A 14,130-nucleotide genomic window follows, 5' to 3' on the forward strand; every position below is an offset into this window, starting at 1 on the left:
AAGTAATTACACCAAAGATGTTGATTTTTGATAACTTTAGATCAGCTGAAGGTTCAGAACAAAAGCATAAACACCTTAAAATGTTTATTTTTTTATTGAATAGAGAAACAAAAACACCCACCCACCAGTTTCCAGCAATATATTAAAGTTGTGCAATATTTCATTACAGCAGATGAGACTCTAAGATAACATTTCTTACAGATGGAAAAGGCCCTAGCAAAAAAATAAAAATTCTATGCAGCTTCAACCTATTATATTATTTTACTTTAATTGCAATCCCATTAAGTTACAATTTCACTAAATACATTGTGTAATATTTGAGTACATATCTTTATGAATCAAACATATATATAGTTATTTGGTTAATCAAAATACTACATATATCTATATAAATAATTTATTAGATTTTCAATCAGAAGAACATAAATCTAATTCAAGGAGAGAGAAAAAAACATTAACAATAAAATCATAATCTGAGTTAAAGAATAAGTTGTTTCCTTCCACAGTTACATCTACAAGTTCTCTTCATATTCAAATTTAAGTTATTACAATATAAAAGAGAAAACCAGCAACCAGTCAAAAGAAAGACTGCCTTGTTTCCTTGGTGCTACTCCTTGCTCAGGCCTTTTAAGTCATCAAGGAAGGTGGTTGGAGTCAGGATGTGAGAGGATCCTAACAAAATAAAAAAAGATGTATTATTACAAAAAAAAAAAAAAAAAAAAAAAAAAAAAAAAACAGGGTTTTTTAATTGTGTAAAAAGAGCTTTGGAAATTATTACTTTAAAAAAAAAAAAGTGCTCACCAATAATCACTTCCCATTTTCCATCGGTGCTGTGAGTGACTTCATAAGCAGAACGCGTCTCTGAGAGAGACACCCCTCCAACCATAAAAACAATCAGGCGAGGGCCAGAGCGATACTCTGTTGGAGTCTTGTTTTTGTGCCAGTTTCCAAAACGGGCACTGCTGTAAAAGTTGAAGGAAAAAGAAACATTATTTGGCAACAAGTATTCATTTCCCCATACGTTAAATTTTGTTGTTTTTTGTTGTTGTTGCTGTTGGGGGCCACAAACATGTTGCATATTGAGTATGTCTGCATTATGCTAATCTGTTTCATAATGGTCCACAGGACAAATGAAAGATTATTTGACCCATCTTGTCTGGTTTTGTACAACCATACTATAATATAGTTAGAGTTATCTGTATTTAATCCTGCACTTTGCTTAAAAGGAAGCAACATTGTGCATTAGGCAGATGTCATCATGATGGGAATTCCCTAATGGACCGCAGTGCATTCAAAGGAAAGCCGACTTATTTTTGGCTTTTTAACTTTATCTTAATTTATCTATAGCTTTGCTCCAGTTTAGTTACTGGGGTATAAACTTTTATGGGACAGTATTGCCTGATACATGGTTTAAATTAAACATAACGCAAAAATGATACTTATTTTTCAAGCACAACATGTAATTGGGCGTTATTATTTATGTCCATGGAAACTGACCATGTCCGCTACTGAACTTTTGTTTTTAGGGCCCACCTGACTGCAGTCTGAGTCGTGTTGATTGGTGCTGGATTAGAGATGAAAGGCCACTGTTTCCTGTCCAGTTTGTCATCTATAGCATTCTGCAACACAGAAGCCCAGAGTGTGTGAAGTACAAAAGTAACTTTTTGTTGATCTAGACAAGAATCTAAAATGGCTCTAAAGCATTAATACCTCCATGATGTCCTTGATGATGGGGACCCATCTAGAGAGTTGGTACGTACTCTCCATACGAACCTTTCGCTCTGGCAACATGTTGCCAGCATTGCGGTCCTAACAGAAAACAATTCATGTTAACAAATAAGGAGTACAATATTATGCTGCTGAATATGAAAACTTGAAACAAATAGCTCAAATTAGAAAGTTTACCCCTGTTATTATGTTACAGCCCAGGTTTTGCATGTTGTAGATAATTTTGCTGTCGTCCTGTGTTATATTTGCATGTTGGATGAGCTTGACAAGGTTCTCCTCCCCGATGCCTAAATATATTGACTCAGATGTAAATATGGTTAAAGATTTCAAAACATTTCATATTTTGACAAGCCCTCTGTGAAACAATCCATACATTAATAAAACTTATGAAGTAGTGCTCATAAAATCTTTATTATACAATTTCAAAAATACTACGACGTACCTTTTTTCTTGTGGAAAATGTACAGCAGTATGATACGGATTTTCTCATAAGGTCCAATTTCACTGTTGAGCAGAATTGGAACAATGCTCTTCATGGCATCTTTTAGAGGTTCTGCCTCAGCATTTGATCCCGTTGCCAGGTCCTGGAGAAGACAATCTTGGTTAGCTACCGACTGCAACTGAAAACAATTAATCATCAACTCAGGTCAGCTGACAGTCAACCGACAAGAGTAGGACCTGCTCCTCTACTTTACTCCATCTATTCAGCCCCAGTGTGACTGCCACAAACCCAGCAATAGATCATTTAATTCTTAAACCTTCATTACAGTTTCGGATCCCTGTGATGTCAACATTAAAAAGGTTAATTTTGGCATTAGATACAACATAAATTAATTCACAGAATTCTCAGTGTATAGTTGTATTAGATGTTTTTGTTGAGAGAAGGCAGGCTTGGGGATACAGAACAAACTTGCAGACTCAGACTTCTTCCTCATAAATAATGGTCAGCAACATCAAACACTGGCTTCCCCAACACTTTAAACAAATGACAGCTGGCTGAACTGTTGGTGTTTGGATCACACTGGCCATCTTGGAGCCAGAACATGCCTGCAGGATTAAAGAGGCAGCTTTCAGAGATGTTGACAATCCATTAGTGTGCAGTTGAGTGATTTGCTCATACAAAAAGCACCGATTAACACTTGCATCCCATAATACTACAAGCACGCCTTGATCTTCATTTCCTGTGTGCTTGAGATTCTTCTGACATAGAACTAAACGTCGAGGGCACATCCCTTCTGGGGTGGGTATCTCTGGCACAAACAACACAATGTGGTTCAGCACTTGTTCGGATTGTGGCTTCACCCCAGGCTCCAACTGGTAGACAAATTAATATCGCAGCATGTAGTACGTGTGTGCTAAATTCCTATCAACTCACAGTCATTATGTAACAGCTTTTTGCATTTCTGCAGACATACGGATGTCTACTACTGCTCCCAAGCTTCTTATGCAATACTCTGATCACGATTCACCATTCAATATCAACTGCATTTCAGCATACCCAGAGAAGCTATAGCCTAATTCCCTCTCAGAAGGTTAACGTCAGTGTAACACACTATGAAGTTGTAACCAGTCAATCCATGTAGCCAAAAGATGCAGACCTACCTGAACTTTTTGACCTCGACTCCAATAATCTACTTATATCTACACTGAAAGAAAAATTGAAGGAGGGCTGTGGGGTTGAAAACAATTAAAAATGCTTAGTGTTTTATTAAACCCTCCGTACTGACCTGCTCCACTTCACAGAGAGCATCACGAGAGACTTTGAATTTCTTCATACAGGCTTCAGCTAGGTGCAAATGAGTAGAGTACTGTGGAAAAACCAGGGGGGGGGGGGGGGGGGGGGGGGGGGGGGGGGTGGGGCGGGAGTGGGTTATTTAGTTAAGGAAATATAGGAGTATAATATATTTAAGGACGAAGCAATGTTTAATTTTACCACGAGAGGAAAATTTACCAAAAACTGCTCAACTAAGCAGTGTTTAAGAAACACCAACACTTGATCATTTACCATTTTATTTGCAATTCAATAATGTGAAAAATAAATAAATAACTAAAAAAACACTAGTGAAGCAGTTTTATCTGTAAAGCTATCCTATGATCATGTACCTAAACATACCTGACGGCCTCATGGGAAAAAAAAAAAAAAACTATAACCAGCTTACTTCTTGATTTACAAGCAACTAAACTTTATTAAAAGATACTAAAAAAAAAAAAAAAAAAGAGTAGAAAAACAGTCTTACCATGCTGAGCTCCTTCTGATACTGTGGCATCTTCTTTAACATCTGAGAAAGATCTTTTATATTGGCCTGAAACACGGAAAAGTAGCAGATATTAAAAGTCTTTTGGTAATATAAATGCCTTAAAAGATAAGCTTCCTACAAAACAAATACTTACATTATCAGTACTCATCCTCTTGCTTTCACAAAAGGTCCGAAGAAGGTCTGTCACTTTCCTGCAAGAATGGTTCAGAATTGACCACATTGTTAATTATATTAATAAATCAGCATCAATCATGTTTCAATCTTATATATTATTGTAAAACTGTATATACAGAGGTATAAAAAATATTGTGGCTTGCAGACTAGTCAACATGTTACATTCATTATCAATACCAATTTTAGAATGTAAATAAATATTCTATTATTATTATTAAACTTTTATTTATACAGGTAGTCTCATTGAGACAGGTTCTCATTTAAAAGAAAGACCTATTTACTACCTAGTGGTAGTAGTATACAATCAGGTTTAGCTATTGTCGAAACATTACAATTTCAGTACAACAATACCATGTCAGAACAATTGACTAGGGCATATGAAAAGGTTTCATAAAGGGATCAATATATGCAGATATGTCAAACTCACTTTGTTACATCGGCGATGTGCATGTGCCTGAGCTGCACCCAGAGCTCATCGTCTTCATCCAGCAACACCTCTCTTGCTTTTGAATTCCCAATGCCGGTCGACTGGTAACTTAAGAATAGTTACATACAGAAAGAATTATGTTAAAATAACTTACACACATTCTTCTAAGGTGACTTGCAAGTAATGGACACAGATTATTTGGTGGGGGGGGGGGGGGGGTACTGCAATAACACCAACCCATATTAAGAAAACATAAATTGTGTTAGAATATATGGTGTACAACGCTAACATACGTATAGATGTCTTGTTTGATATCTAGCAAGTCGTAAGCCATTGCCTGGAAGGTCAGCTCATGCAGAACAGGCGAAATGGGATCAAACCCACGATCAACAATCAGCAGCTGAGATCGTGCCTTATCTGGACCCTTGTATGTAAAAAAAAAAAAAAGGATAAAAATCAGTCATGCACGTAAATTCTTCGCAGCTCAACATGTGGCAGCATTTAAGCAACCATGCAATTATGAAACAAAGAAAAGAAACGCAATGCTTAGATGACATGCTTATTAAATTCACACTATATGTAGAGGCAGAAAGAGAACAGTGATACATGCCTGTCAAGACCCATCCTGAAAGAAAGGAAATTTGAGCTAAGAAAGACAGAAAATAGGAAGTTAAAAGGGATAAGCTGCAGCGAAGCTTGATAAAAAAAATAGATAGATAAAACAAAAACTAAATAAAACCCAGAAACCAAAGAAATGCAAACGTCTGAAGATGAAAAGCTGATGAATACAGTAGTTCCTAACCTCTCCCATTTTTGGGTTGTCTGCTTTGTGAGCATTAAGACGCTGGTAAATCTCTTCAGCCAGTTTAGCATTGTCTTCTGGTCCCCTTGGAAGGCAAATTTTTACACACCTTCAATCAGCAAGTAAATTAGGTGGCAAACTACTTTTAATATTGTGTGCAGTCTGGTTTTCGCACTTGCGGTATCGAACTGCAGGGTACTCGTTGAGTGTGTCACACAGTGTTGCAATCTGCTCGGCTATGTTTTCCATCATTTTGTTTTTATCGTGGTCTTTCGCAGAGCCGTAGAATGAGGACAAAAACGTCGGATCATCCAGGGAGAAAACCTGCAGGGATGAAGCAGATTTACCTTTATTTTAATGTGTTTGCATTTAATTACTGAGCAATCTATTTGCATGATTAAACAATTCACTGCAGCACGATAATTAGGAATCATAATGCAAACCAACAAAAAAAGCATGGCTACTTATCTCTGCTTAAAAACAAATCTTTAAAATCAATACTTTGTCAAAAAGTAATTAATTTGTACACCATAGATTCAATATCATAGCTTTTATAAGCTTTAGAAATGTAAAGATCTGCAGGCTTATGTCTAATAACAAGCATGATGATAATTGGGCTGTACTTGTATAGCGCTTTATTAGGTCCAGACGACTCCAAAGCACTCCACACTACATTCAGTCATTTACACACACACATTCACATGCCAACGGTGGTGAGCTACATTTGCAGCCACAGCTGCCCTGGGGCAGACTGACAGAAGCAAGGCTACCATACATTGGCGCCACCGGGCCCTCTGACCACGGCAACAGACAAAGCGGTTGAAGTGTCTTGCCCAGGGGCACACCGACTGAGACAGTCGGAGAGGGGATTCAAACTGGCAACCCACCTGTTACAGGACACCTTAGAGTCTTAGAAAGGCTAAGAGGAAGAGGGCAGCATAATTTTTTTTTAAAAAAGAGATAGCTTTTCAAGGAAATAATGTAAACCTGAATACTAAGTTAATCCACAGCAATTAAAACATATGTAACCAAAGAAAATACAATAATTAAGAAAATAATTGTGCCCACCTGAGACTCGTAGGGCAGGAATGCAACATTGATCTCTTTCAAAGTCTTGGCAAACTTCGCCACTCTGGATTTCCCAATCTCAGTAAAGAGAGCATCAGGACAGGCTATGAAAAACAGGAAACATAAATAAAACAGGTTCTGAAAAATCCCACGTTTACTGTAACAGCAAGTGTTACTGCAATAGATCTCAAGATACCAATGAAAAGTCTCCTGTGTTTAGAAAGGTTTGCAGCTTACTGTCAGTGAAGAATATGTGTGCTGCTTTGTAAGTAAACGCTGTATCTTTAAAGTCATTGATTAGGGCACGAACTGACTGTAAGTGGGGAGAAAAAAAAAGAAAAAAAAAAAAAAAGAAAAAAGAGCGTACTTTACTTTTCAGCAAGACCAAAGTGATCCCCAGATGAACTTCCAAGAAACAAAAGGTAACAGTTTACCTTCTCCACTGGTGTAATCAAATAAATGGCCTCCAAACTTGAGATTGGCTCCCTGCGTTTGTTGATGTCCTCCACAACTAAAAAGCAGAGAGGAAACAGATTACATGTCAGCCAGTCCAAATTCACTAATTATTATTACCATATTTTCAAAAGAAACTAGGATAGAGACTGAGCATTTTGTCTGTGAGCAGAGACATAAGAGTCTCTGATACAAAAAAATAAAAATCTCCTTTTGTAGGATTAATTTCTATTAAGCACCTTCAAGGAAAATAAAAATAAAATCTGACTCATAAATCAAAAGCAAGCATTAAGAAAGCACCATAGGACACAAGTTTGTACACGTACTAGTCACACCCTCAGCCAAAATGTCCGACATCTTGCAGCATGAGGACAGGATTCTCATGGTCATATGATCCACAATTAAAACCTGTGGATGGACACAGGATAAGTCAGCGTCACAAAAGGGTGTGAAAAAATGTATTGTATTCCCTGATGTCTTAAGTGGTTACCTTCCATTCTCCGTCTTTCTTTACGCTCTTGATGACCCCGTTGAGAATTTCTATAGGAGAAGAAAAAACAAATAAGAGTGGCGGTCTATGGGATTTGAACCAGACGAACTTGCATCAATACCAGGACGCAAGTGCCCTGCCCAAACTACTAGGCCACTACTCCCCCTTGTGGCAATCATAAGACAATGATGAAGCATTTTACTTTAATCATTAAAGAAATAATTCATCCGTAAGGTCAATATTACAACAATAACTCTTTGGACAAATAATACAAATTTTAAGTTTCCATCAGTTAAATGGCCAAATAGAAGTGTTAACAACAGGATAAAGGAGGTGTGAAACTGCATTATTAAACAAAATAGTTATCTTAAAAATAATTACTGAAAGAAAAAAAATGAATAGCATTTGTTACTATAAAACTGCCACATGCAGGAAACTGGAGGTTTGTCTAACTTGTAACAGATCGTTGTTTTAATCTCTGGTACTTCATTCAGTGTATGTTAATTTATATTAATTTTCATCTTGTAAAAGGAATGGTAACTGAGCTCCAGCAAGTATTCAGTCAACATTCACAGATCGGCTTAAAATGGCAAAATAAAGAAGAAAACTCAAAGTTAGATTTCAGGTACTTTTCTTTTAAATAAAAATGCATATATTCAAAACAGTATTTTAGTTACTAATACAGTTCTAAAATTCTAGAGCATAAGAATTACTACTAATAGAATACAATCATGTCATATATAAATTGATCCCATAGATCATATATTGAATAGAATCATGTAAAAAATATAACTAAGTTTTATAATGCCTAGTAAATTGTGAAAAATGAACCATAACAGAACATTTCCAGCAACCAACCTAAATGTAAAATGTCCGAGTGTTTTTTGCCCCGAAACCTATGAAAGACTTACCGGAAAATATATATTTTTAAACTGTGACATTGTTGAAGCGCACTTGGTTGACGCCTGTCTATTATAATTAAGTTCATTTCAAACTACGTTTGCAAACTTCCTTTTACGTAAGCTAGCAAGTGTTAGCCTACAACTTCTGCTGTCGCAGTTTTATTTTATTTTTTCCTAGTACGTCACAAGAAACAGCCATTACGTTCTCACAAAAAAATACTTGTAACACCATAGTATGTAGCTACAACAGCCACTTTAACCTACATTTTATTATTATTTCTCTAGCTTGCAGTTCGAAGCAAAACAGGAAGAAGCATTTGGTATATCGACGGTATCAACACGGTCTTATTATGGAAGTTAAGCTGACGATGCTAAAAGACATAGAATAAAGAATCTAAACTATGTCAACTTTAAAAAAATCTTCTCAAACTCCACGAGTAAAGACCGATGTTTTACTTACTATCTCCAACTACCGCTTTCAGCCCACTCGGTGCCATCTTGACAGGAGTGTACTTTAAAGTCAGTCACTTCCTCATGGTTCATGAGCACGGCTATGGAAACTTTAGAAAGCACAATATCGCCACCTAACGTCAATTACTAGTATTGACCGAATCACCCTCTCCACTCCCTCAAAAATAATTGCTACACATTAAAGACTTTAAACAGAAATTATGTCAGTTTCTGTTTTTAAAAAAGAAATAATTATAATAAAAAAGGCAAATTAAATATAACTTTTGATGGAGCTTCGTCCTTTCTATTACAAAACCATCATGTCAAATCTTATGAAAAAAGAATGACAGCAATAAAAAAGAACAGGTGAAAAAAATAAGTAAACAATCTGACAGACATATGACTGGGCCCTTCTGACTGCCAAAATTGTCTAAGGGAATCGTCCAGTGAGCTTTGGGAAACTCGTGTCAACACCTATTTGTCATAAAATCGTCAGCTGTTTATAGCTGTGGGGACACGTCCAAAATGTAAGACTGTCTCGACAAGGAATCAAAGTTCTCTCAAGTGCATTCATACTGAAGAGACTAATGAGCTACTGTAAGTTGGCTCAAGGTGTAACTCCCAAGTATGTCAAAACTCAAAAGCTCCCTAAAGTCACTCTTAAAACAAATTGTTACCAGGAAGTATGCAACTACATCAATCATTAAATAAAGATGTTGCTGGGTGATAAACTTAGTCGTGATGTAAATGCGTTTTAACTTTCCCTGGTCTTAACAAAACCAAAATAAACAAATAGACATGTTCTCAAATAATCATTCTGGCAGTAAGCACAACTGCTCAGTCTTACTGCCCCTCAAGACTACCATTTTTAAATACTGGTGTAATTTCATTTGTCCTCCTCTTTTGCAAGTATAGTAAATGTTTGTTTATACTATTAACTTGATTCATTTATATAATTCAACACCTCTAGGTCTAGATCCTTCTATGGATAATTCAAAAGATTTAAAGAATTGAGAACTAACCAATCTGCCTGCATGATTTGACTTTGTTCTGACATATGTTGTGAATTAGTGCTATATAAATAAAATTGAAGAGTAGAAAGATACATTTGAATATTAATGATCTTTGAAACATCACATTGCAAACACAAAACACACACAAATTACACGCATATGCTGCATTCTGTTAGAGACAACTTCAAATAAATGAGGTTTTATTAGTTATTGTAACAAACAACATAGAAAACTAAAGCACTTCTAAAAGGTTAACTGATTTTCAAGATAATCAATGACACCCCCTCCAACAAGCTCTGCTAATGAATCATTTTACGTTACTGTAAAATCAATGCACAATTAATAGTTTAATCCTGAAAATAGATTAGGTGGATTATTAGCTCATTGTTTTTCCTGCTCTTTATGGTTGTGTTTAATCACATCCGGTAGAATTCTGCAAAGTAAAAAAGTTGAGAAAATACAACCAGAGTTTGAAATATTTTACCAGCATTACAAAACAGATTGCAGTCACAGAAAAATAAACCTTAATGTGGAACATAGCCTGTATCACAAACTCAAAGAAAATAGCAATTCCAACATTTAAGAAATCTTGTATAAAAATAGGTCATAAATAAATTTAACATCAGGCATATTGGGCATGATTAATCCATACAAACTGCCAGGCAAACCTTATAAATCGTATTAACCTTGGGCAACTTTCTGTTGTACTGTGGTCTTATTCCAGATTGAAACAATCTCCTTTCCCATAACAATTAAAAGAAAGTATTGTCTGCAATGAACATTCAAATAGTTTTCCAAAAGCACAAAATCTTCAGTTCTCATTCATTTTTTTTAATAACTGCTGCTCCTTTCGAACACGCATCCGCTCTTTAAAGTTCTCCAACTCCTTCCTCTGAAAAAAAGAAACGGTACTATTGTGGTATCATTGAAACACAATTTTAATAAAATGTTCCTAATATTCTGGAAAAAATAAGTTAAAAGTAAAGTTGGAACATGTAAAAAAAAACAAAAAACATTTGTGGCTCTACAGGTAATACATATTTTAATTAAGTTGTTTTTTTCCTTTTGATATAAAATCTTGTCCTATTTCAAATACAATTAGTGTATTTTCTAAGCTAAAATCAACTATTTTTCTTTCACTGTTACAATAAAAACAAAATCTAGAGACAAAAAAAACCTAAAAAAAAAACAATGGTGTTTGTGTTAACTTTATGAAGTGTAAAGTCTTTAGAAACATGAACTCTGTGCATCTCGCTTACCTGTGATTCTTCGTCAGGAGGGAAGATTTCCCTCTGGAAATTACAAAGGACAATAGCATAAAAAAGATTTATCATAAAAAGCCCATGAAGGAATGCCAAAATTGTAATTTCAGACATAAAATCAACCCACAAGGAAAATGGCTGACCTTTCTCTTAACGATATACTCCTCGAAGTATTCTGCCTGGTTTGAGATCCAAAACATGGTGACGGGAAAGGACAAATACAGCATCATCTGCACAAGAAAATAAGCATGGGAACAAGTCAAGCACTGTGGAAACTGTAAACGTAGGTGTATGTCAACATATTTTAGTGGCATTGAAAAATAAACCTAGGAAAACAGTTATGCGTTTTTAAACCTAACCAGGCCAAATAAATACCACTTGGCGAGTTTTAATTAAGGTTTACTTACTCTGAAAATCTCTATTTTAACACCCATTTCCACGTCAAGTTCTTATCCGAAGCCGTAAAGTATTACATAAACTCAAAACACAAGACCTTCAGACTGATTTCCGTGTATCCGCTTCACATGCTTCTTCGAACTAGTTAAATTCAGTCACATCAGTTTTCTGTTGTGCTACCGCCACCTATTGGGCTGGAGAGTGTATGCACAATCTGTTTGCTAGTGGGTAGATAATATCGTTGTAATGATAAAGCTTTTACCAACATTACTTTTCCACATCCTTTGCCTCATTTGATTATCTGCTTAAAAATGTTGATATTCTAGTTTTTTAAATATTCATGTTAGAGATAAACAATACGTTTTGTATCATTCACGGCACGTTCTCAGGAAAACAAATCATAGGCCTCTGTTTATTTATTTATTTTTGCCATACTGTCCCTCTCATATTTTCCCTTAATATAAGCTTTCTCTTTTTCACTTCTCCTGCCCTTTCATTTTAAAACGGGAACCTGGATTTAAGCCCCGATCGCATCAGGAAGGGCATCCGGTGTAAAAACTGGCAAGTTGTAATGGCTTGCTGTAGCCCTAGATATCCATAATAAAGGCTTTATTATGGATATCTATGGCTGTAGCGACCACTGACTAAGGGAGCAGCCGAAAGGAATCACCACTATCGTTTCTTCATGACAATATTGACAAGTGAAGAAAAAGGCCAACAGAATGAGAAACTGCATAAAAAAGAACACAATAATAAATAAAGTGTAATTTTTTCCTGTTCTTTGCCCGTGTTTTGCAAATCCCAAAAAGGGGCATTTTTGTTTGAGCAACTCATATTGCTGGAGATAAATACATCTCCAGTTATTATGGTTCAACCCCTATCGTTTATCCTTTCGCGTTATTTATTTCTTTTCTTTTCTTTTTTTGAAAAAAAGTTTATTTCCAGTTTGCGGCACGCTCTTTACGTCCTCAAGCGAGGACTTACGCGTGACGTCATCCAGGACGAGAGGTGTTCAGGATCCTCGGAGAGAAAGATCCCGCGCGCCCTGGCAACCTGAGAAACACAGGTAAATGCCGTTGTTTCCAACACTGTTTTGCCAGTCACGATGCTTCAGAAAACCGAGCAAACACAGGGCAAGAGACGCGGTAACAGGGATGTCAGTGCCGCGGCGCTAGTAAAGATGCCCGGCGCCCACAGATACCGTTCTCCTGCACGGCGGCCTGTTCTGAGTAGCTAGCTTGCTAGCTAAAGCTAGTTGCAGTTGTCTGTCAAAAGACACAATAACCGCACCTAAAACGTGCGTCTGCCTGACACCCATTGCCTGTTTCGCCCACGGATGGTGACATTTACTTTTCAATTCGTCCAACTAATGACTGTGCGAGCGCCGTCTAGAGCAACCTAACGCTTGTTTGCCCATCGACTGTCTTGTGTTATGGGAGACGGTGACGCCGTCACGGTGATGATGGCGCACACTCAGACGAACCCGTTGGCTAAGGATACAGCCAATTGTTCAGTTAGCTAAGACACTTTATTTCTCTTTCCCAATTATTGAACGCCAAGGTATTCAAAGCGGATGCTGCCGCTGTTTTTTCTGTTTTTACTAGAGATGGCATGAGTGTCAATTACGAAACCCGAGCAGTATTCTGTGCCCTATGGCCTAACATTTGGGACCTGGTTCCTCGACGGTGGTCGTTTGCTTGCAGTTATTTTCTCCTAATTTATCGCTAACACTTAATCTAATGACTTCCGTGTCCCACACAGCTGTTTTTTTCGGCATATTATTAAAATGACTGAAACGGGCATAAATGAATAGTTGTTTTCCCCTGATTTGTGTTAAGACTAGTCTTCTTGAGGAGAGTTATGGCAATTATTTCCCTCTTGGGAAAGATCTACATGGTTTACCAACGCGGAACGTGTGCTTCTGCTTTTGTAAGGCTTTATAAATAGTGCAATTATTGAGATACTAAAATATCTAAGCATTTATGATGTTATGATAGCCAGTAGCTCATCTACAATCACATGCCTGTAGAAGCGACTGGGGTTGTTCAAGGCAGTACGATTGTGCTTACTGTAAACTTTTACTCTCTCATGTATTGCGTGGTACTCTGTCTTTCTATTGTCATAAAACCATAGATGGGTGTCCTCCTGATTAATTTACGAATCAGGTATGAAATGGCTTACTATGTGTACATCTTGTTTCACGTGTGAATGAGACAAGGTGCTGAATCATGTTACATGTGAGGTTAACCTCAATTAATTATCCTGGGGAAAATGAAGCCCACACATTTTAGGATTGTAAGCGCAAGCTAGGTAAATAACTTGAAGAAAGCGGGTTGTTTGAATCTCAAACACCTTATTGCTTTCTTTTATGCATATTTGATTTATGTCCTTCATTTGAAGCCTTTTTTATTTAGTTGGTACAGTAACATTTTCTTTGGCCTTCTTGTTTTATTTTATTAATTCCTTAAATTATTGGTTGGATGATATTAGTTTCTTATAACCCTTGTTATTTGTCATTTGTTTATGCATATAATTTCTTTTCAACTGCCACATATCCTGCTTCTGATGATCACATTTGCAATGCTCATGCTGACCATTATTGTCAATAGAATAAATCATAACATTTAATTAAAAAACACTTAATACATTTATCATAACACACCAATGGGTTTATTTTTTCCTCGTGTTGCTATAACCAAACATTTAT

At 36.5% G+C, this 14,130-nt stretch overlaps 3 protein-coding genes across 3 annotated transcripts in view; 1 reads left to right on the plus strand and 2 right to left on the minus strand.

The window, feature by feature from the left end:
• Positions 1 to 79: 79 nt before the first annotated feature.
• Positions 80 to 9,005, minus strand: stxbp2 (syntaxin binding protein 2). The gene is made up of 19 exons (XM_036147909.1): positions 8,763 to 9,005; positions 7,401 to 7,450; positions 7,237 to 7,318; positions 6,892 to 6,968; positions 6,695 to 6,770; positions 6,458 to 6,561; positions 5,565 to 5,713; positions 5,390 to 5,474; positions 4,881 to 5,011; positions 4,588 to 4,695; positions 4,120 to 4,177; positions 3,966 to 4,031; positions 3,456 to 3,536; positions 2,171 to 2,312; positions 1,906 to 2,015; positions 1,711 to 1,809; positions 1,534 to 1,619; positions 802 to 962; positions 80 to 672 (listed from the first exon to the last, which is right to left on the minus strand). The coding sequence occupies exons 1-19, from the start codon at positions 8,797 to 8,799 to the stop codon at positions 608 to 610; spliced, it is 1,767 nt and encodes a 588-aa protein (XP_036003802.1). The 5' UTR covers positions 8,800 to 9,005; the 3' UTR covers positions 80 to 607.
• Positions 9,006 to 9,935: 930 nt separating this feature from the next.
• On the minus strand, positions 9,936 to 11,579 carry LOC105932033 (protein PET100 homolog, mitochondrial). The gene is made up of 4 exons (XM_012870996.3): positions 11,435 to 11,579; positions 11,171 to 11,257; positions 11,025 to 11,057; positions 9,936 to 10,657 (listed from the first exon to the last, which is right to left on the minus strand). The coding sequence occupies exons 1-4, from the start codon at positions 11,459 to 11,461 to the stop codon at positions 10,577 to 10,579; spliced, it is 228 nt and encodes a 75-aa protein (XP_012726450.1). The 5' UTR covers positions 11,462 to 11,579; the 3' UTR covers positions 9,936 to 10,576.
• A 712-nt stretch (positions 11,580 to 12,291) lies between these two features.
• The window catches only part of brd4 (bromodomain containing 4), a 35,235-nt gene continuing 33,396 nt past the window's right edge, over positions 12,292 to 14,130 (plus strand). The window contains exon 1 of the mRNA XM_021320711.2: positions 12,292 to 12,489. The gene's annotated coding sequence lies outside the window, so the exon portion shown is untranslated. The remainder of the gene's footprint in view (positions 12,490 to 14,130) is intronic.

The sequence above is a fragment of the Fundulus heteroclitus genome, chromosome 16 (genome assembly GCF_011125445.2).
Source record: "Fundulus heteroclitus isolate FHET01 chromosome 16, MU-UCD_Fhet_4.1, whole genome shotgun sequence".
Classification (NCBI taxonomy): Eukaryota; Metazoa; Chordata; class Actinopteri; order Cyprinodontiformes; family Fundulidae; genus Fundulus; species Fundulus heteroclitus.